The sequence below is a fragment of the Nyctereutes procyonoides genome, unplaced genomic scaffold, assembly GCF_905146905.1.
Source record: "Nyctereutes procyonoides isolate TBG_1078 unplaced genomic scaffold, NYPRO_anot_genome, whole genome shotgun sequence".
NCBI classification, from domain to species: domain Eukaryota; kingdom Metazoa; phylum Chordata; class Mammalia; order Carnivora; family Canidae; genus Nyctereutes; species Nyctereutes procyonoides.
Genome location: NW_026575024.1, coordinates 30,124,447 through 30,146,720, shown reverse-complemented (window position 1 = coordinate 30,146,720; position 22,274 = coordinate 30,124,447). Strand labels below are relative to the sequence as shown.

General features: G+C 42.9%; 1 protein-coding gene across 1 annotated transcript in view; it reads right to left on the bottom strand.

Annotated features, from left to right (window-relative positions):
• Nucleotides 1–22,274, bottom strand: part of ATRN (attractin) — a 160,516-nt gene that overhangs the window by 3,903 nt on the left and 134,339 nt on the right. Inside the window, 3 exon segments of the mRNA XM_055345920.1 lie at nt 4,565–4,679; nt 8,887–8,994; nt 13,426–13,504. Coding sequence (XP_055201895.1) covers nt 4,565–4,679; nt 8,887–8,994; nt 13,426–13,504 — 302 coding nt within the window.

Below are 22,274 nucleotides of genomic sequence, written 5' to 3'. Positions count from 1 at the left end.
GTTCTCAGGAGCTGGGTTAGTACGCTTGTTACTCCACTGCATTGAGCCTATAAAATGGAGGAATGGGGCAAGTGGGGAATCCATATCAGTGACACTGTAGAGCAAAGGCAGAGCCAGGTGTTCTGGGAGTCCAGAGGAAGGGCCACCTAAAATAGGGTACAGAAGAGGTAAAAGGGATGCAGTGAGCAGGTCTTCATCAGGAATTGAAGGGGATGGGGCAATCAGGCAAAGGGCAGGGCAGGAAAGGCCGCTTTCCTAATTCTAGCCAGGGCCTTGCTCTCAGGGAGCACAGGCCAAGTTTGCTGAGCTGGGAAGTGGCAGGAGACAATGTCCCAGAGTTCAGGTCAGTGGGTCATTCTGCCCTCAACATGGGTAAGGCTGAGTTAGGAGCTGAACTCCTATCCCTAGGTGAAGGCAAATCAAGTTGTTCCCCTAGGAAATGAAGACAATAAAGGCTGGCTTGGCCAAGCCTAAAGGCCTCCTCATGAGGACCCAGAAGTCATTTAGAAAGCTCAACTGGGGCGGGGCAAGATGGCGGAAGAGCAGGGTCCTCACATCACCTGTCCCCACCAAATTACCTAGATAACCTTCAAACCATCCTGAAAATTTACGAATTCGGCCTGAGATTTAAAGAGAGACCAGCTGGAACGCTACAGTGAGAAGAGTCCGCGCTTCTATCAAGGTAGGAAGACGGGGGAAAAAGAAATAAAGGAACAAAAGGCCTCCGAGGGGGAGGGGCCCCGCGAGGAGCCGGGCTGAGGCCGGGGCGAGTGTCCCCAGGACAGGAGAGCCCCGTCCCGGAGGAGCAGGAGCTGCACCAACCTTCCCGGGCGGGCGGAAAGGGGCTCGCAGGGAGTTGGAGCAGGACCCAGGAGGGCGGGGATGCCCTCGGGCTCCCGGGGACACTAACAGGCACCTGCGCCCCGGGAGAGTGCGCCGAGCTCCCTAAGGGCTGCAGCGCGCACGGCGGGGCCGGAGCAGCTCGGAGGGGCTCGGGCGGCGGCTCCGCGGAGGGGGCTGCGGGGAGGGAGCGCGAATCCACCAGCGCAGGCCCCGGAGCACAGGGCGCCGGGACACAGCCCAGGATCCGGCCTCCCCCGGGACAGGCAGAGGCCGGGAGGGCCCAGGACAGCGAGGACGCTCCTGCCCCGAGCTGAGCAGATCAGCGGCCCCGCCCCGGAGCCTCCAGGCCCTGCAGACGGAGAACCGAGAGCCCCGAGCCCCGTAGTTCCTGCGGAGGCTGAATCCAGGCTTCCAGAGTTGCCATAGCAACTGCAACTGTTCCTCCTGAGACCTCACGGGGTAAACAACCCCCGCTGAGCCCTGCAGCAGGCAGGGGCAGAGCAGCTCCCCCAAGTGCTAACACCTGAAAATCAGCACAGCAGGCCCCTCCCCCAGAAGACCAGCTGGACGGACCAGTGATACTCCCCCGTGTTCCAATACAACTTGTTTTTGGCCACTCTGCACTGAGCAAAATGACTAGAAGGAAAACCTCACCTCAAAAGAAAGAATCAGAAACAGCCCTCGCTCCCACAGAGTTACAAAATCTGGATTACACTTCAATGTCAGAAAGCCAATTCAGAAGCACTATTCTACAGCTACTGGTGGCTCTAGAAAAAAGCATTAAGGACTCACGAGACTTCATGACTGCAGAATTTAGATCCAATCAGGCAGAAATTAAAAATCAATTGAATGAGATGCAATCCAAACTAGAAGTCCTAACGACGAGGGTTAACGAGGTGGAAGAACGAGTGAGTGACATAGAAGACAAGTTAATGGCAAAGAGGGAAACTGAGGAAAAAAGAGACAATCAATTAAGGGACCATGAAGACAGATTAAGGCAAATAAATGACAATTTGAGGAAGAAAAACCTACGTTTAATTGGGGTTCCCGAGGGCGCCGAAAGGGACAGAGGGCCAGAATATGTATTTGAACAAATCCTAGCTGAAAACTTTCCCAATCTGGGAAGGGAAACAGGCATTCAGATCCAGGAAATAGAGAGATCGCCCCCTAAAATCAATAAAAAACGTTCAACACCTCGACATCTAATAGTGAAGCTTGCAAATTCCAAAGATAAAGAGAAGATCCTTAAAGCAGCAAGAGACAAGAAGTCCCTGACTTTCATGGGGAGGAATATTAGGGTAACAGCAGACCTCTCCACAGAGACGTGGCAGGCCAGAAAGGGCTGGCAGGATATATTCAGGGTCCTAAATGAGAAGAACATGCAACCAAGAATACTCTATCCAGCAAGGCTCTCATTCAAAATGGAAGGAGAGATAAAGAGCTTCCAAGACAGGCAGGAACTGAAAGAATATGTGACCTCCAAACCAGCTCTGCAAAAAATTTTAAGGGGGACTCTTAAAACTCCCCTTTAAGAAGAAGTTCAGTGGAACAATCCACAAAAACAAGGACTAAATAGATATCATGATGATACTAAACTCATATCTGTCAATAGTAACTCTGAACGTGAATGGGCTTAATGACCCCATCAAAAGGCGCAGAGTTTCAGACTGGATAAAAAAACAGGACCCATCTATTTGCTGTCTACAAGAGACTCATTTTAGACAGAAGGACACCTACAACCTGAAAATAAAAGGTTGGAGAACCATTTACCATTCAAATGGTTCTCAAAATATACCCTAAAAACTACAGAACACTTCTGAAAGAAATTGAGGAAGACACAAAGAGATGGAAAAATATTCCATGCTCATGGATTGGCAGAATTAATATTGTGAAAATGTCAATGTTACCCAGGGCAATTTACACGTATAATGCAATCCCTATCAAAATACCATGGACTTTCTTCAGAGACTTAGAACAAATTATTTTAAGATTTGTGTGGAATCAGAAAAGACCCCAAACAGCCAGGGGAATTTTAAAAAAAAGAAAACCATATCTGGGGGCATCACAATGCCAGATTTCAGGTTATACCTCAAAGCTGTGTTCATCAAGACAGTGTGGTACTGGCACAAAAACAGACATATAGATCAATGGAACAGAACAGAGAACCCAGAAGTGGACCCTGAACTTTAAGCTCAACTAATATACGATAAAGGAGGAAAGACGATCCACTGGAAGAAAGACACTCTCTTCAATAAATGGTGCTGGGAAAATTGGACATCCACATGCAGAAGAATGAAACTGGACCACTCTCTTGCACCATACACAAAGATAAACTCAAAATAGATGAAAGATCTAAATGTGAGACAAGATTCCATCAAAATCCCAGAGGAGAACTCAGGCAACACCCTTTTTGAATTTAGCCACAGTAACCGGAGAAGGACAAACAGTGTATGTTCTCATTCATTTGGGGAATATGAATAATAGTGAAAGGGAATATAAGGGAAGGGAGAAGAAATGTGTGAGAAATATCAGAAAGGGAGACAGAACATAAAGACTTCTAACTCTGGGAAATGAACTAGGGGTGGTGGAGGGGGAGGAGGGTGGGGGGTGGGGGTGAATGGGTGACGGGCACTGAGGGGTACACTTGACGGGATGAGCACTGGGTGTTATTCTGTATGTTGGTAAATTGAACACCAATAAAAATTAATTTATAAAAAAAAAAAAAAAAGAAAGCTCAACTGGAGGTGGCTCTGAACCTGAGGGCTGCACTTAGGGGGCTATGGAGCTCAGGAGCTAGGCAAGGATTCTGGGACACACTTTATCATAGACACAGGGCTTTCTTTAGCCAAGGCAACCCTGACCCCCAGAATTGTTTCAACTGAAAGCTGTCTAAAACATATTGTGCATCTTGTCTGAAGCATCCCTCCAAAGTACTCCATGATTAATCGGAATTAATATTTCCACAACTGTATTCCATATCTCCTTAGTGTTTGATAAGAGGATGTTTGTCAAAATTATGATTTGTGTACCTGATGGAATTGCATGAAAGACACTGGTAAAGTGTTACATAGTAAACTGCAAACATGTTTATGACAGTTTTATGAAAAAAGAATAAAAATGAGATCTATACAATAATTTCAACAAAGCTGCTGGCCAGGGCTAGAAAGGAAAAAACAATGAACACTGGCGAGTGCGGGATGATAGGACTGTGAGTACATTTCCAAGACTTCCCTTAAATTATTATAACTGCAGTTTGTGCCTTATATTTAAAACAGAGCGAAAAAGCAAAAGAAATTTCATAAGGCTGGAAATGCCAATTTGAGAGTGGCCAGCTTGGAGGAGCTAGCAGGGAGCCACAAGAGCAGGTAAGATAACTGTGGAAGAGGATATGGATGGAGGGGAGAAGCCCTGAGGAAGGGAGAAGAGACAGGGAAGGGGCGGCAGAGCCAGAGCTGAGGAAAAGCAGCAGCAAGGGAAGGTGTGGCTAGAAGTATCAACGCCACCAGGAGGGTGTGGGAGCCAGTGCAGGGAGGGGAGCTCTGAGCTCCTCCCTGGGAAGGAATCATGGCCTCAGGATAGACAGTTCAGGGAACACAAGGGACAATGGGATCGTCTCCCTGAATCCTTACAATGACACAAGGCAGGCACGTGCCTATGGTTCACTACCACTTCTACACCCAAGTTCGCAAGTCTAGTTTGTCACTGGCCCTCATCTACTCACCTGACTGTCCAGGAGGAGGGATTCCACCGAGCCCTCGAGGAAGCCTCACAAACACAGAAAGGACAGCAGCTTTGTTGCCAAAACACGGTTCCAGGGCAATGGGTTTGGGAACAGTCTGGTGGAATAAAACAAAGAGTTACCTAAGGTGGAGCTTCTCCAGTGTTAATGATGCAGCCTTCACATGTGATTTTTAAAGATGCCCTCTATGAGTTTCTATTGCTGTGTAGCACAGAACAAATAAACAAATTACTAACTTAGTTGCAAAACAGCACCTATTTATTATCTATCTCAGTTCGGCAGGTCAGAAATCCAGGCGAGCTCTGAGGGTTCCTGCTTACAGATACAGGTTTGTTCATTTCTTCCATCCATTCTTAATTTCACAGGTGGACTTGGTCAAGTCAGCCTTGGGGCCAGCTCTTATCTGGAGGCTCTAGGGAAGAATCTGTTCAAAACTTATTCAAGAGGCCTCAGGGGGAAAAAAAAAAGAGGCCTCAGGGAGGGCAGCAGAATCAGTTCCTTGATGTGGGTCTAAGGTTCCCATTTCCTTCCTAGTGGTCTGCAGGGAGCCACTCTTTCCCAGAGGCTTCCTCCTATGGCCCCTCCAGCTTCCAATCCGTGCAAGCGTACCAAGTCTTCTCATGTTTCCTCTTCTGCCACCAGCCAGGGAAAATCCCTCGGTATCTTAAGGTTTCTGCTGTCTTGGGATTTGTATTACTTCTGTCCAATCCCTTTATATAAAGAAGCACCTAGAGTAGTGTTTGACTGAAAAACCATGAGCTGGGAATCTTGGCCATCTTTAGAATTCTGCCTGCCATACCCCCAAATATGTCATTCATTTCTTCAATCTGCTTGAAGAAAATGACTTCTGGAACCTCTGTGGCTACAACAGAGGGAAGGACGGGGCAGGTGAGAGGACTGTGACCTAGATCAGTGTGGTGACAGCAACGGAGGTTGAAGACAGAGCCAAAGCCATGCTGATGTAAAGAGAATGAGAACAAGTGCAGACTAAGTTCAGCTCCAGGACTTTTGCCTGAGTGGCTAGGATGAGATACCTAGTTGGGGGGGATATGCCACGGAGAGGTATAGGGGATAATATCCAGAGCTCAGCTTTGGATGCTGAGACATCCATGTGGGGGCACAAGTAAACAAGCAATTGGATATAGGAGTGAAAGGGTCACAGGAGATGTCTGAGCGGAGAGATCATGGTGTTAAAATAAACCCATGATGGAAAAGATCACTTCTGTGGTCTGAATGTGTCCTTCTAAAATCTGTATGTTACATCTGAATGCCCAATAGGATGATATCTGGAGGTGAGCCCTTTAAGAGGTGATTAGTGCCCTCATAAAAGGGACCCTACAGAGCTCCCTGCCCTCCGGCATATAAGGGCAGAGCAAGAAAGCACCGTCTACGAACCAGGAAGGCGGCTCTGATCAGACGATGAATCTGCCAGCACCTCAATCCTGGACTTCCTAGCCTTGAGGATTGTGAGAAATTTCTGTTGTTTCTACGATACCCAGTCTCTGGCACTTTGTCATAGCAGCTCAAACAGACTAAGACAGTCACTGGAGTAGTGGGCATAAAAGATGTGAGAGGAGGCCCAAAGACTAAGCCATCTCTAGAGGTGTGGGGAGATGGAGAAGGTTGAGCAGCCAGAGAGTGAGAGTGTGTGGTGTCCTGGAAGGACAGTCAAGAAAGTGTTTGAAAGAGTAACCAACTGGGTCATACTGGGCTATTAACATAGGACGTATGGTGCTGCTTAGTACTTCAGATTTGTCTATTTTTTTTAATCCTACAAATTGTTATTTTATCATGTTTGCTAGATTCCTTATGTGCTTACCATTTCATTGTCTTGCTATTCCTTCTTATACCTCACTCCATTCTCCTGGCTAGTTTTTCTTTAACACATCCTATAGACATTTCTCTTATAAGCTTTCAAAATCTTCCTTCTGTCCTTGTTTTTAGGAGACAGTTACTGGGCCTGATGTTCAAGGCTGGCAGTTCTCTTGATGTCATCTGGAGACATTCTTCCAAACTCTTTTGGCTTCTGGTGTTACTAATGAGAAGTCAGCTGTTGCTTTGTCATTTCCTTTAGGTGATTTCTTTTTTTCCCCAGTTATTTTTTTAAATGTAGTCAACACACATAATAACATTTACCTCCCTAAACCCTTTTAAGGTGTACACTTCAGAGGTATTATTATTTTTTTTTTAATTTTTATTTATTTATGATAGTCACACACAGAGAGAGAGAGGTAGAGACATAGGCAGAGGGAGAAGCAGGCTCCATGCACCGGGAGCCTGACGTGGGATTCGATCCCGGGTCTCCAGGATCGTGCCCTGGGCCAAAGGCAGGCGCCAAACCGCTGCGCCACCCAGGGATCCCCACTTCAGAGGTATTAAATAGATTCATACTGTTATGCAACCATCACCACCATCCATCTCCAGAATTGTTTTCATCTTGCAGAACTGAAACCCCACACCCATAGTGACTCCCTATTTCCCTCTCCCCCGACCCCTGATAACCACTATTATACTTTGTCATTATGGATTTGATTAGGTAACTCAGAAAAGTGGAATCATATAGTATATATATTTTTTGTGGCTAGCTTATTTCAATTAGCATAATGTTCTCAAGGTCCATCCATGTTGTAGCAGGTGTCAGAATTTCCTTCCTTTTTACACTGAATAATATTCCTTTGTATGTGTAGACCACATTTGGCATACCCATTCATCTACTGATGGACATTAGGGATGCTCCCATCTTTTAGCTATTGTGAATAATGCTGTGAACATGGATGCACAAATACATCTTTGAGACCTGGCTTTCAATTCCTGCAGGTATATATCCAGAAGGGGAATTGCAAGATATGGTAATTCTGTTTTTATTTTTTTGAGGAAGAACAATACTGTTTTCCACAGCAGCTCCAACATTTCACATTCCCACTGACAGTGCTCAAGGGTTCCAATTTCTTCACATCGTGGCAATCATACAATGTATATATAAAATACGTGTTAGGTCTTCTCATTTTATTCTCCATATTCTTATCTGTCATATTTTTTATCTTCTTGTCTCTCTGTTCTGCATTCTGTGTGATTTCTTCAGATTCATCTTCCAGTTCAAAAGTTCTCTTCACTAGTGTCTGATGTGCTATTTATTTAGCATGTAAACTGAGTTATTTTAGAAATTTTAACCACTATATATTCCATTTTTTTGGTAAGGTTACTTATTTAAGTAATCTTTATACCCAACGTGGGGTTTGAATCATGACACAGATCAAGAGTCACGTACTCTACCGAATGAGCCAGCCAGATGCCCCTAAATATTCCATTTCGTTCTTTTTTTGATCTAGTCATTGATTCATGGTGTCCTCATCTTTATGATTCCATCTTTCCCACCTTCAAACATTTCATAAAGAGCTAGCTATATTATACTCATTAGATGACACCCTAACATGTGAAGTCCTGTCTACACCGGCTGTCCACAGTGTCTGCTAACTCATATTCCTGGTGGCTTATCTCTCTTGTCCTTGGTGATCTCTGACTGCTTGATCTTAATCGGTGGGGATCCTACATGGCTGAACTGGGGAAGCTTTCCCACAGAGAGGATCTGCACCTATGTCAGCTGGGAGTCATGGTATGTTACCAATCTGGAACCACTTCAGATCACACATCATTCTGGTTTGGTTCGTGATTTGTTCTTTTTTGGGGGGAAGGATAGGAGAGTATTCCCTGGGAATTTCACCTACTTCCTATGAACTCAGTAATGCATTAGTAAGTATTTTAAAATTCAGGATCTAAAGCTGTTTCCCCAGAGTATCTGATACATTTCATCATTTTGCCAAAATAGAAACTTTTATCACTTTCCTCATCCTTTTTTTTTTTTTTGGAGGAGTCAGAAATATTTACATTCCATAGAATGCAGAGTGAATTATAATTTTTGCCCATTGAAGAAAATTCCCTAAACTACTTAGAAGCAATGATTCAATTTAGCTCTTTTCCAATACAAGTTTTGAAGTATTATGTCACAGAATACTTACAAGAATTTGAGACAAACCATTTACATATTAAAATTCCTTGAACAACAAAAAAATAAAACAAAATAAAATAAAATAAAATTCCTTGAACATGGGAATGCTTAACAACATGAATGAAACATTGAAAAATGAAAGCAAAAGAACACCTGACAACGTCAGTGTGTTGCCTTATTGTTAAAGAGAGAAAGGAAAACATAATTATGAGGCAACGGAACAAGTTTCTTGTTCTTTGTGGTTTCTCAGAAGCCTGAGTTCTGACAAGTTTTCGGGGCTTTTGAATCACATTCTCACCTTTATACTCCCTCCAATAAGATCAGGAGGCTCTTCATCTGTTTCCAAGGCAACGTTTACAGAGGCAAAGGGGCGACTGGCCATCTGCTGCATCTCTCGAAGAAGTTGCTATGGGGTAATATGGCAAATGTTAGCGCACCGAGTGCTGAGGGGATTTTATTAAGGAATACTACATATTAAAAGTACCTCATCCTCCCTGGTTCAAACAAAGAAGTCCAAAATGATATTTTTGAGATAGCTGGAGAAAACTGGACACAGACCAGGTATCAGAAAACATTAGGACCTACTAAATTTTGTTGAATGTGATAACAGCACTATCATCATATCAGAAAGTCCTTACCTGACCTGTTAGAGATACACGCTAAAATACTGATGGACAGGATGTTATGATGCCTGCTTATTAAATATATAAAATAAATGATGTAGCCCTATCTCCTCATATTTTCATTTCTAGATTAAAGCCTTTCCTACTTCTTTCTTTCTACTGAAACCTGAACCAAATGTTGACACTGCAGATAGCAACAGAAAGAGCTCTTTGTTCACAGAGGTGGTATAAGCTGAAAACAAACAAGTGTGAAGTTTGGCAGAGTTAGAGGGACAAGCAGGGGCCTTGGATTTAGGGGAGGCTTGGATGTGAATCCTTGATCCAATTTCCAGCTGCGTCACCTTAAGAAAGGTGTTTAAAGTCTCTGGGTTTCAGTTCCCTCTTCTCTGAATTAGGATTTTTAAACCTGTGTTACTAGGATTAAAGGAGACACTAACCAGCTGAGTGCCCAGCACATGGTGGATCAATCTATATCATTCATGTATCATTAAGGATATTGGCGATCCAGGCATGTCATTGAAGCCTGGAGGTCATGCCATGAAAAACAACCAGGCCTTCCTGCAAACCACCAATGTGGAACCATGGTAGGAGACAGAATCTTAGTCTGGGTAGACAATGGCTCTGGTTTAGAAGGATATTTTTATGTTAAACATTTTCTTAAAATACTAATAACAACATTCTAGATCTCATCAAACTGTTGGTCCATTTACTCAACAAATATGTGGAGCAACACTACTTTGGGTTCTGTGCTACCCCAAGAGCTAGAGTCCCAGTAGGACAGAACACCTCTGCTCCTCCAGTTCGGAAGTTCCTTTACGAAGAGTGCATGAGATAATGTGTGGACAAACATGTAAAATGGGGCCTGGCATAGAGCAAGCACTTAAGCAGTGTTAGTTGTTACTATTTTTGTTGTTACAAATCTCATTAAGTCATTTCTTCTACAATTCTGAGAGGGATAAACATGACTAACAGTGTAGAAATGTAGAAATATATTCTGAACAGTCGGGTTCACAGAAATTTCAAATCACAAGGGTAAAAGCTTAATTTGTTGATCAACTGTCATAAGCTACTTTTTTTGGTGGTGGTGGGGAGAGAATTTTAAAAGAAGTATAATCTGGAATTTTTAAAGAAATTTAAATGATTTAAAAAATAAAATGCTGGGCAGCCTGGGTGGCTCAGCGGTTTAGCGCTGCCTTCGGCCCAGGACATGATCCTGGAGACCTAGGATCGAGTCCCATATCAGGCTCCCTGCATGGAGCCTGCTTCTCCCTCTGCCTGTGTCTCTGCCTCTCTCTCTCTCCCATGAATAAATAAATAAAATCTTTAAAAAAATATGCTGAAGAAATTGTTATTCTTACTGAGCCTAAATAAAGCCTATCATAACCCTGGGAGGTAGGGATCTTCTAATTCTTCCTTCTTATTTAATTAAGCATGCTCTCTGGTATGGCAAAAGAAAGAAAATTTCCTTCACCATACATTCACCATTCCTATTATAGAATGAATAAATATCTTTTAAAAATTTCATTTAAATTCATAAGCATACATTTTAAAAACCTTTTTTCTACAAGGTATTCATCCTCTTCATATTTTCTTTCAAGTATGTTGCAAACATTTTCTAGTTAGCTGTTTGTCTTCCTTGATTTATTTTTGATCTACTTAAGTATTAATTTTATGCATGCAAATTGCTGCTATACTATGCTTTAATCATCTTATCTGAAAGTAATAATTTTGCCTCCTTTTCAATAGTAATAAAATTTATTTCTTTTTCTTTGAGTGCACAGCCGAGAATATCCAGAGCAGAAATAAGTGACGATGGGGACTCCAGGACTGTATTTACATAGCCTGTAAAGACCAAAGTCCCAAGTTTAAAGCCCAGTTTGGTCTCTTAGTAACTGTGTGATGATGGGTAAGTTATTCTGCTTCTTTGAGCCTCAGTTTCCTCCTATTTCATAAGCTTGTTATGAAGAGTAAATTAGTTAATCTATATAAAACCTTTAAGAATAGTGCCTGGAATTTAGAAATGCTCAAATGTCAGCTCTTATTATGACAAACCTGTCATAATACTGATTTTGTCAGTACAACTTCTAGTGTTTTCATATCATGAATGATGTTGGTTATTTGGATATTCTTTATAGTGTTAATAAGGAGGTATTATTTTTGAGTTTACAGAGTATTTATTTATTTATTTATTTATGATTTTATTTATTTATTCATGAGAGACACAGAGAGAGAATCAGAGACACAGACACAGGGAGTCTGATGTGGGACTCGATCCCAGGACCTTGGGATCACACCCTGAGCCAAAAGCAGACCCTCAACCACTGAGCCACCCAGGCATCCCAAGAGTTTTGCTTTTAAACCAGGAACTGATGTTGAATTTCAACAAATGACTAAGTGATTACTTGGCTATTACTAAAAATTTAGGTTCTATTTTTACCCACTGATATAACCTATTCTGTAGGTTTTCCTGTAGTAAATGATCCCATTATTACACTGGTAAATTAGAACTGTTCCACATAAAGTCACTGTGTGACTGGTCTTTGTTTTTTGGTGCTTTTTCTCAGGTTTGGGATTCAAAGTTTCTATGGATACCATGAATTAGGACTCTTTTAAGCTTTCCATCTTTTCCCCTACTTGAGAACAGTTTATGTATTTTAGAAATAAACAATTCTCCTAAGCACTCAAGGAAAAATAGACTTACTATTTCCATAAGCTCATCTCAAATGGAAACTCCCTGGGTAATGCCCTTTGTGGAGAGAGTATATTCTGAGAAGTTTTCAATTCCTTCCCTGGCCATGTTTATTGAGTCTTCCCACTTCTTTCTTACTCTATTTGGATCACTTCCACTTTTTTTTAGAATACTGTACAATTCATTGGGATTTTAAAATGTCTTAGTAATGGAGCTATTAGAAAATTCCTTCTGGGGACACCTGGGTGGCTCAGCGTTTGGGCACCTGCCTGCCTTTGGCTCAGGTCATGATCCTGGAGTCCCAGGATCAAGTCCCACATTGAGCTCCCTGCATGGAGCCTGCTTCTCCCTCTGCCTATGTCTCTGCCTCTCTCTCAGTTTGTGTCTCTGATGAATAAATAAATGAATCTTTAAAAAAAAATCCCTCTGAATATGTTATCCACTGAATTTAAAAACGATAATAAAAAGGATGCAACATTACCTTTATGCTAACATTACTTTTATATGGGTCAGAAAAGGGGTCATGACCTCCAGGAGGACCTCATTACAGACACTAATATTCAGGGAATAGGGCTGTGTGCTTCTAAGTTTTGATTTGCGATATTCTTGTTCTCTTCTAAATCTTGTCCATAAATTTTTATATAGAAAAGGGCAAGAATAGATACAGAAGACGGAGGAGCATATATCAGCCTAGAGCTCAGTGCCCTTCCATTATCAACAATGCAACAGACAGGACTCTAGAAGGCAGAGTAATAACACTGGTGAAAGTTGTGAAAAAGAAGATTTTATGTTGTCACCTTTAAGCAAGTTTATTTATTTGATTGGTCAATCATAAAAATATTTGCTTGACTTATTGATACCACTTTAGGAACAGAGCTCTGGAAATAAATCAAGACTCATTAAAAAATAAAACTCAAGAAAAAACTTGACTAGACACTGATTTATCTTTGCGTGATGAGATATTTCAGAGATGGTTTAGCTGGCTGATTTTACTCTCGTTCTCATGAAAAACTCTGCTACTGAGCCCTCAGATCTGCCTAATCCAAGGACAGAGCACTGGTAGAATGGGCGGAACTGGCAGCTATAAGTCAATACTAAAGTTCGCTTTTAGAAAGTTAAAAGCAGGGATCCCTGGGTGGCGCAGTGGTTTGGCGCCTGCCTTTGGCCCAGGGCACGATCCTGGAGACCTGGGATCGAGTCCCATGTCGGGCTCCCGGTGCATGGAGCCTGCTTCTCCCTCTGCCTGTGTCTCTGCCTCTCTCTCTCATGCTCTGTGTCTCTCATGAATAAATAAATAAAATCTTTAAAAAAAAAAAAAAAAAGAAAGTTAAAAGCATGTGGTGCAGAATTATACTTTATATCACACTAGTCGAAATCTACTGACCATACTCTGCAGAAATGGCAGCATTAGTCTCCCTGTGGTATGTCTATAAATTATCACTAATTAGCTAAAACGGACTTGCTTTAGAGAAAGAGAAAGGAAGAACTGACAGGCATTCAGGAACCTTTATCCATTGAGGCTTACCTCTCTACGCCTGGAGGCCCAACAACTTTGTTTGATCTTCCAAACCACAGCAGCCACCAGGAGCAAAGAGAGGAAACAACTGTGAGAAAGGAGAGTACTGAGTTATTATCCCAGCCCCCAGAATCATCACTGTCACCCCCACCTCAGGCCAGGCAGGGAGAATCCCCCAAATACCATTCCAAGTACCTTTCTCATCACTTATCACAACCATGTACCTGGTTCACAGGAAGCAAGTGTAAAAAGACTGATAAGCTGGGCTTCCTGATCTGACCTCTAGACTGTACTGTCCCCAAAGGCACTGGGAGAGCTCTGACCTCCCACTGGGCTTTTTATCGAGATGGCCCATCATGGCTTATCCCAAATAAGAAAAATAATTCTAGGATAATAATAATGAATGACAAGCAAGCTATCTAATTGAATTAGCAAACCTTTACTGATAAAAGTCTAAGAAAATGAGAAAAGTTATTAAAGAACAACCAGCTTTTCATACAGAAAAGGTACACACAAGAATATATATATATATATATATATATAATACACATTCAATTATATTTTTAGAAAGGAAATTCATCTAATTTTTATAAAATAAAATGATCAACCTCAAACCAACAACTTTCTTAACTCCTACTGGTCTTGTAACTGTAAATGCTTTCAACATGCCTTCATCTGTAAACCAGGTGTGAAGGGTTTGAAAAGCTACCCTGACAATGGAGAGAAAGACTGACTTCTGTTATTTGCAGATACAAGGCATCTGCAGCATGGGGTTGGTTTCCAGAATGGCAGCCTCAGTGAACCCAAGAGCCAACCAACCAGAGGCAGGCTCTCAGGCTGGCTGGAGAGGGCACTCTGAGGTGTGGGGATGACTAACTTCTGCCTTCCCAGTGGGCTCCCACAGCCCACTGCTGCCCCAACAAGAACAGGGGGAAAGATCCCTCCAGTGGATTCCCTGATTCAAGAGAAGGGGCTTTCCACAGTCATCATCATTCAGGGGAGAGGCTTCAATTCCTGCCTGGCTGGGCCTCTTGGCTGTCCTGACTCTCCTGGTTCTTCCTCCTCCCTGACAGCCTCTATTTTCCTTTATTTTTTTTTTTTAAGATTTCATTTATTTGTTTATTTTTAAAAGATTTTATTTATTTATTCATAAGAGACACAAACAGAGAGGCAGAGACGTAGGCAGAGGGAGAAGCAGACTCCCTGCAGGGAGCCCGATGTGGGACTCGATCCCAGGACCCCAAGATCATGCCCTGAGCTGAAGGCAGATGCTCAACCACTGAGCCACCCAGGTGCCCCAAGATTTCATTTATTTATTCATGAGAGACACACAGAGAGAGGCAGACATAGGCAGGCAGAGGGAGAAGCAGGCTGCCTGTGGGCGGCCTGATGCGGTACCCCAATCCAGGACCCTGGGATCACACCCTGAACCAAAGGCAGACAGATGCTCAACCACTGAGCCACCGAGGTGCGTATTTTCCTTTTAATCAATATTTTATTGACACAGGTCCTGTTGTTCTAGGCCCATAAAATACACTGATGAACTGAACAAAAGACCGTTTTCATGGAGTGGACATTCCATCAGCTGGAGATAAAGTAAACAAAACAAACAAGCAAATTATAGGGCATGTGAGAAGGTAGTAAATGCTACAGAAATAGAAAGATGGTAAGGGAAAGGAGGTTCAGGGGAGCCACTGGCACTCTAAAGCAGAATGGTCAGAGTGGGTGAGCCTTACTTCTTGAGAAGGTGATATCTGAGCAAGATTTGAAGGAGGCATGAGAGGTGGCTCAGGGGATGTCTATAGAAACACACCTGGGCAATGGGCTCGGCTGTGCAAAGCCAGAGGCAAGGACAGCTTGAGGAACCTCAGGAGGCCACCATGGCTGGAGTGGGGGGAATTGGGTCACAGATAAAGGCAGAGAGATAAAGAGAAGCAGACCATGGAAGGCCTGCAGGCACTGTAAGGGTATTGGGTTTTACTGAATGAGATGAGGAACTAACTTAGGTATTTGAGCAGAGAAATATCATTTAACTTAGGCTAAGAACTTTAGGTCTGCAGCAGCAGAAATAGGGAGACCAGTAGTCTAAGAGAGATGATGGTGGCTCAAGCCAGGGTGGTTGTAGCATGGGTGTGGAAAGCACTTTGGAATCTGGACATAATTTGAAGGTTGAGACCATAGAATTTGCTGATGTGCTGGATGTAGAGTATGGAATGGAGAAGTCAGGGATTTTGATCTGAGGAACTTGCCATCAACCTAGAGAGGGAAGGTTCTGGGTGGAGCAGGTACAAGACAGCAGACAGACAGTAAGAGACATGCTGACTTCTGAGATATCCACCTAACCACTGAAAGGAGATGTAGGCAGCTATGGGTCAGGAGGCTTGGAGGTGGCATTTGGGAATCATAAGCATACACAGTTAACCCTTGAATAATGAGAGGATTAGCGGTGCTGACCCTCTGCACAGTTGAAAATCCATATATAACTTTTGACTCCCCCAAAACTTTACTACTAATAATCTACTGTTGATAGGAAGCCTTACTGATAATATAGTTGATTAACTCATATTTTGTACGTTATATGTATTATACGCTGTATTCTTACAATAAGGAAAGATAGAGAAAAGAAAATGTTATTAAGAAAATCATAAGGTGGCACCTGGGTGGCACAGTTAGTTAAACGTGACTCTTGGTTTTGGCTCAGGTCATGATTGCAGGGTCATGAGATCAAGCCTCATGTCGGGCTCCATGCTCAACATGGAGTCCACGTGAGATTCTCTCTCCCTCTCCCTGCCCTTCCTGCTTGTGCTCTCTCTCAAAAAAATACATAAATCTTAAAAAAAGGGGGGGAATCATAAGGAAATTACATTAAATTACATTTACTATACTGTACTTATTGAAAAAAATCCATATATAAGTGGACCTGCAGAGTTCAAACATATACTGTTCAAGGGTAAACTCTTTAATGCATTTGAAGTAATAAATCTGGATGAGGTGACCCCAGGGGGTGAAAACAAATACAGAAGAATGTTCTGGGTTGGGGGCTCCACCCTTGAGAAGTTGGGGAGAAGAGGAAGAAACAGTAAAGGAGTCTGAGAAGAATAATTTGTCTTTCTTGGTTTCCATGCATAATCCTGCTTTTTGTTATTTTTATTCTAATAGAAACACAAGGAGGCAGCAAATCCACATGGTAGGGCAAAGAGGGACTAAGAGCTTCCAAGTGGGTCTGGATGCTACTGATGCAGTTGAGTACAGGACTATCCTCAGGGGCAGGTGCCCTGGTGTTGCTCAGAGGCCTCTCCTGGGACTACCCTCAATCCAGAGATGTAAGAGAGTGCAGCTCAGAAGGTCTGTGTCCCCTTCCCCCCAGGCCCAGGTGGGGCTTCTGTCTTCATCACAGACTTGTTAAAAACACCAACAAGCCCATTCCTTCCACAGGTCCCAGTCTTTCTAAGAAGTGAAACAAGGAGCACACTGACACACAGTGGTCATCCCTCAAAGCTGATATGATTTCCCCCAGGGTAATACAACAACAAAGGACATTCTAATTATTTCTAATAAGGGGCACTCACTGATTCACCTCCCTTTTCTTCCTACCACTGATTTTAGGACAGGTCATGCTATAACCCAGTATTCACCTTCCTACAGTCCCTCTTGTCAACTGTTTTCTGGATTTTTCTATGTGAAGGTAATTTAAAGAAATATTAAACCATGAAAATTTTCAAACATACACACAAGTAGAGAGAATTATCTAGTGAATTCCTATGTGTCCATTAATTAGCCTTTAATTATTGTTTTGTCAATGTCATTCAAAGATCATCAAAGAAGTGTACTTCTCTTTTTCAAACCTAGGACACTAGCCCCAGGCTAGTGGGTCTCTCCTGTCCTGTCAGCTCTGTACCTTAGGAGAAAACAAGAATCCTCTCACCTTTTTTGTCCTAAATCTGTTCCTGCTTTCAAAGGCTTGTACTTTCCTGAGGCTATTCTCAAAAAAATCCATGCCTTGATTCTAAGTTTTTCTTTTTACTTTTTGTATATGTCTTTTGAAAACTCACAATTTATATGAGAGCTCAGTGTTGGGGGCATCTGTTTTTCACCAGCTTAACTATAATTGTGCAGTTAGAATGATATTTTTGAGAGCGTCCTGAACTTTCCCCCAGAGGGTAAGACTATTAACTAATGGTTATCGTTTTCTGCTCTTACAAGCCTGGCTTTTCTAAAACTATGTATGCATTTTCTTGGCCTGGCCTTGACCTCCAAGTCAGCTTGAACACAGAGATACCACTGCTTCTCCCAAGTTCCTGTGATGTGCACTTCCACACTCTGGTCCGAATTAGATCCAGAGTGGCAGGAACTCATAATCACTTCTATCTTCAGGAATATGAAGGACTTGACAAAGTGTCTGCTGTCAATCTGGCAAGGTCTAGCAGTAGTTCAAGTAATTAAGTTTTACAAGAATATCCTATTGAGTCTGTAACAGAAATTCTCATTACATGGCCTCCTTATGGCCAGGTGATGTGACATCACTTACTTCTCCTTTTTATCCTCACTTAGATATTGCCCTCTGAGAGCCACAGAGACTGCCACAGTGTCAGTCCTCTACGGCTACCAGCTGTCCTAAACACTCTAGAGCCTCACTCCCAGATAAAAGCCCTTTCATGTACACGACCTCATCTGACTCTCACAGTGAGTGAGCAAGTGGGTCTTATTATTTCTCTCTTCATATACAAGGCCCCTACTGGAGTCTAGAATAGCATCTCATTAAGACATAAAATGACTTAATGGACTTGTCGGGATCTAGAGTTTACTTTAGATGCCTGTGCCTGAGTCTGGAAGTACTCTCACCTCATGCTGATTTTCTCACTTGAATCACTGAGTGCCCTGGCCCACACCACCCCACTCTAATTCTCTTTTCTGTGTTATCTGAGCTGTTCTTCAGAGTGCTTAAGATTGTCTTGATCCCTTCTTCTCTCCTTCTTTTCACTTGGATCCTTTGGAACCTGGTTAACCTGCTTGGGGAAAACATTTTCTCCCTTATGCTCATAAAAGGGACTCTGTTGTCAGATCATCATTCTTAGTTCTTAAACAAAATCCAGAAAGAAAAAAAAAAGCAGCCGTGGATTCTTTTCAAAGGTTCCACTCTCAAAAGGAAGAAATGACAAAAACACCATCTGTCCTTGTTTACTACATAAGATTCCAAGGTCCCTAAAGATCTTCCCAATCAATTCTGATTGTGTCATTCTGTCTTCCACCTGTCAGGATTAGGGACTACTCCTTACTGGGCTAGTGCTTGGCAGCAGGGTCATCTCATTCTGTACACATGTTCCAAGAATATTCAGAACACCTGCTGACTGGAGATACTGAATTACTGAATTAGCATGCAGCCTCTATGTCCCCTTGAAAGTGGGCCATCAACCAGCACCGTTAGCTTTCTTCCTTCAGAGAGGCTGGTGCCTCCTCAAGACTCAGTGCTTCTCCCGAAGGCCTGGTTTAGTTTCCACATATATTTGCACATGACTGTGTGCCAGGTGTTGAAGGTCTGTGTGTGCATAGGGATGACCAAAAGAGACAGTGCCCCTGCTCTCTTGAAGCTTAGAGTCTAACTGTGGGTACAGATAGGAAGTGAGTAAACAGCTGTGAGAAGTACCATGATGAAAATATGGTTCTATGGGAGAGAACAAGGGAAGACCATTTAGTGTGGGGGTTCCGGGATGAAATCTTGGAGGAAGTGACACTCTGCCAAGACCTGAAGGATGAGTGTGGTATAATAAAAGAAATATGTATATTTGGTCTTTGTCCCAAGTTCCTGGTAGAGAGGTCCCAAAATTCTTAAAATTTCTTAAGTGATAGGAGTTCCCCTTCCCCATCTTTTACACAAACGTTATTTATTTATAATAGCCCCAAACTGAAAACAGCCCAAATGTCCATCTCCATCAAGAAGTGAAAAAATTGCGTTGATCTTTTCATAGAATATCCCTTAGTGATAAAGGAAAGAGCTATTTTTAAATTTGATTAAAAAGTTAAAAAAATTATATTTTTAATAGTTTTTTGTACAAAGTAATTTATACAAAGGAAGATATAATTTTAAAAATGACATGGTCTCTGAGTCTGAATGAGCTGTTTTTTTTTTATAACAAGTGTATTGAGATATACTTGAGGAGTGTCCTTTGTATGCTAATGATGACTCAAGGGAGGGACCCAGATAGCTTCGGGATGGTGGTTGGTCACTGGAAAAACCAATCACGTGATTAGAAAGTTAAACTGTTCAGTACCCTGTCCCATCCCCCCAACCTGAGGGAAGGGAGAGGGCTAGAGATTGAGTTCCTTAGTCACACCTATGTAATGAAACCTTGAAGGAAACAAGGAATAAGGGGTTTGAGGGAACATCTGGGTTGGTGAACATGTCCATGTGCTGGGAAGGTGGCACACCCAGAGAGGGAGTGCGGAAGCTCTGTGCTCTCCACCTACTCCTACACCTTATGCATACCTTCCATGTGGCTGTTCCTCAATTGTACTCTGTAATAAAACTAATTTTAAGTAATGTGCTTTTCTGAGTTCTGTGAATCATTTCAGTAAACTGTCAAATCTGAAGAGGGTCATGGGAACCCCCAAATCTGTGGATGGCCAGCCAGAAGCATGGGTGGCTTGGGGACCCACTGGTGGTTGACATCTGAAGTGGAGGCAGTCATGTCAGACTGAGCCCTTAACCTATGGGGTCTGTGCCAGTTCCAGGTAGTGTCAGAACTCAACTGAACTGTAGGACAACCAGTTGGGTGTCAAAGAACTGGGTGTTGTTTGAAAAAGTCAAACAACGAGTAAAAGTATAGAGATGAAGGGTAGGGAGAAGAAAGAAGGAAAGCATTTTCCAGAAAAAAAAAGGATAAGCACATGCAAATGGTAAAGAGCCTGGTGCTTTAAAAAAAAACAGAAGTGGGAATGCAGGGGAGAGTAACATAAGATGAGTATGGAGGGGTGAGCAAAGGTCAGTTCACCTTGGTTTTTATTTGAGATACAATGAAAAGCCTCTGAGTATGAGACAAGGGAATAGGTTTATTTATTTATTTTTTATTTTTGTATTTTTTAAATTTATTTATGATAGATAGAGAGAGAGAGAGAGAGAGAGAGAGAGAGAGAGAGAGGCAGAGACATAGGCAGAGGAGAAGCAGGCTCCATGCACCGGGAGCCCGACGTGGGATTCGATCCCGGGTCTCCAGGATTGCGCCTTGGGCCAAAGGCAGGCACCAAACTGCTGCACCACCCAGGGATCCTTTTTTTTTTTTTTTTAATTTTTATTTATTTATTTATTTATGATAGTCACAGAGAGAGAGAGAGAGAGAGGCAGAGACATAGGCAGAGGGAGAAGCAGGCTCCATGCACCGGGAGCCCGACGTGGGATTCGATCCCGGGTCTCCAGGATCACGGGGAATACGTTTAGATGCATTCATTTTCAAGGTCTCTTCTGGACTTTTTAGTAGAGGGGCTCTGACTGCTGGGATGTGGTGGGAGAGTGTCTACTGCATGGGAGAGAAGGGACTTGGAAGTGGCAGGGTGATGCTGTGAAGACTGGTGAGGAAGGGCTGAAGAAGAGTTTGCTTCTGGGCATGTTAAGCTGCAGATGAGATGGCAGAGTTCAACCAGGAATACAGAATGAGAAGATGGCCAGAGTTAAGCTCTGGAAGAACATCAACAGCAAGAGGTTGGTCAGAAAAGTTCAACAGAAGAGTGGCCTCAGGGCAATCTGGGGTCAGAGAAGGCCAGAAGAGTGTCAGTGATGGGTGGTCAGTTGCTTGTTACTGCTGAGAATGAAAAAGATGCAAACTGAAAAATATCTTTTGGATTTGGCAATAGAGATGTTCTTGCTGCCTTCCATACATACATAAATTTAGGTGGGGTGTGGGGATGGAAGTCAGATTAGAGAGGGCTGGAAAGCAAAAAGGTCTCCAACAGAAGGATTTTTAGGGTAGTGAAAATACTCTGCATGATATTATGATGCTGGATCTATGTCATGACATATTTGTCTAAACCCATAGAATGTCCAACACCAAGAGTGAACTCTAAGGTCAACTCTGGACTTTGGATGATTATGATGTGTCAATGTAGGTTCACCCTTAGTAGGAAATGTCCAATTCTGGGGGGTAATGCTGATAACAGGGGAGGCTGTACATGTTTGGAGGCAGGGGGTCTATGGGAAATCTCTATACCTTCTTCTCTAGTTTTGTTGTAAAACCTAAAATTGCTTTAAACAAAGCTTTTTAAAAATTTGAACAAAAAACCAAAGTAAAATAAAACCAAATGTGCTCTAAGCCCACAGCTTATGGACATAAGGAGGGAGGGGAACTGCCAGAGTGATCAAGGGGAGCCACATTCAGAGCGGCCGCACCAGCTGGCTTCTTCCTCCTTCTCTGTCAGTGCTGAGCAATGGGAGACAGGCCTTAAGGCAGTAAGCTCTGGGCCTGGGGCCACCAGGGAGGCCAGACAGGATGGCTGCTCTCTCAATCAGAAGACAAACTAACAGTACAGCCCACCCAATAGCATATTCTGCCCCTACTCCACACACACTGGAGGCTGTGACACACAGAAACAGCATTCACACACAGGCAAATAGCAATCTTCAACACCAAACAAGGGCAGATATCTCAAGGAAACCAACAGTGTGAAGAGAGATATCAAACAAAACAAAACCCAAACATCTGGGCAGCCTGGGTGGCTCAGCAGTTTAGCGCCACCTTCAGCTCCTGGAGACCCAGGATCGAGTCCCATGTCAGGCTCCCTGCATGGAGCCTGCTTCTCCCTCTGCCTGTGTCTCTGCCTCTCTCTCACTCTGTGTCTCTTATGAATAAATAAATAAAATCTTAAAAAAA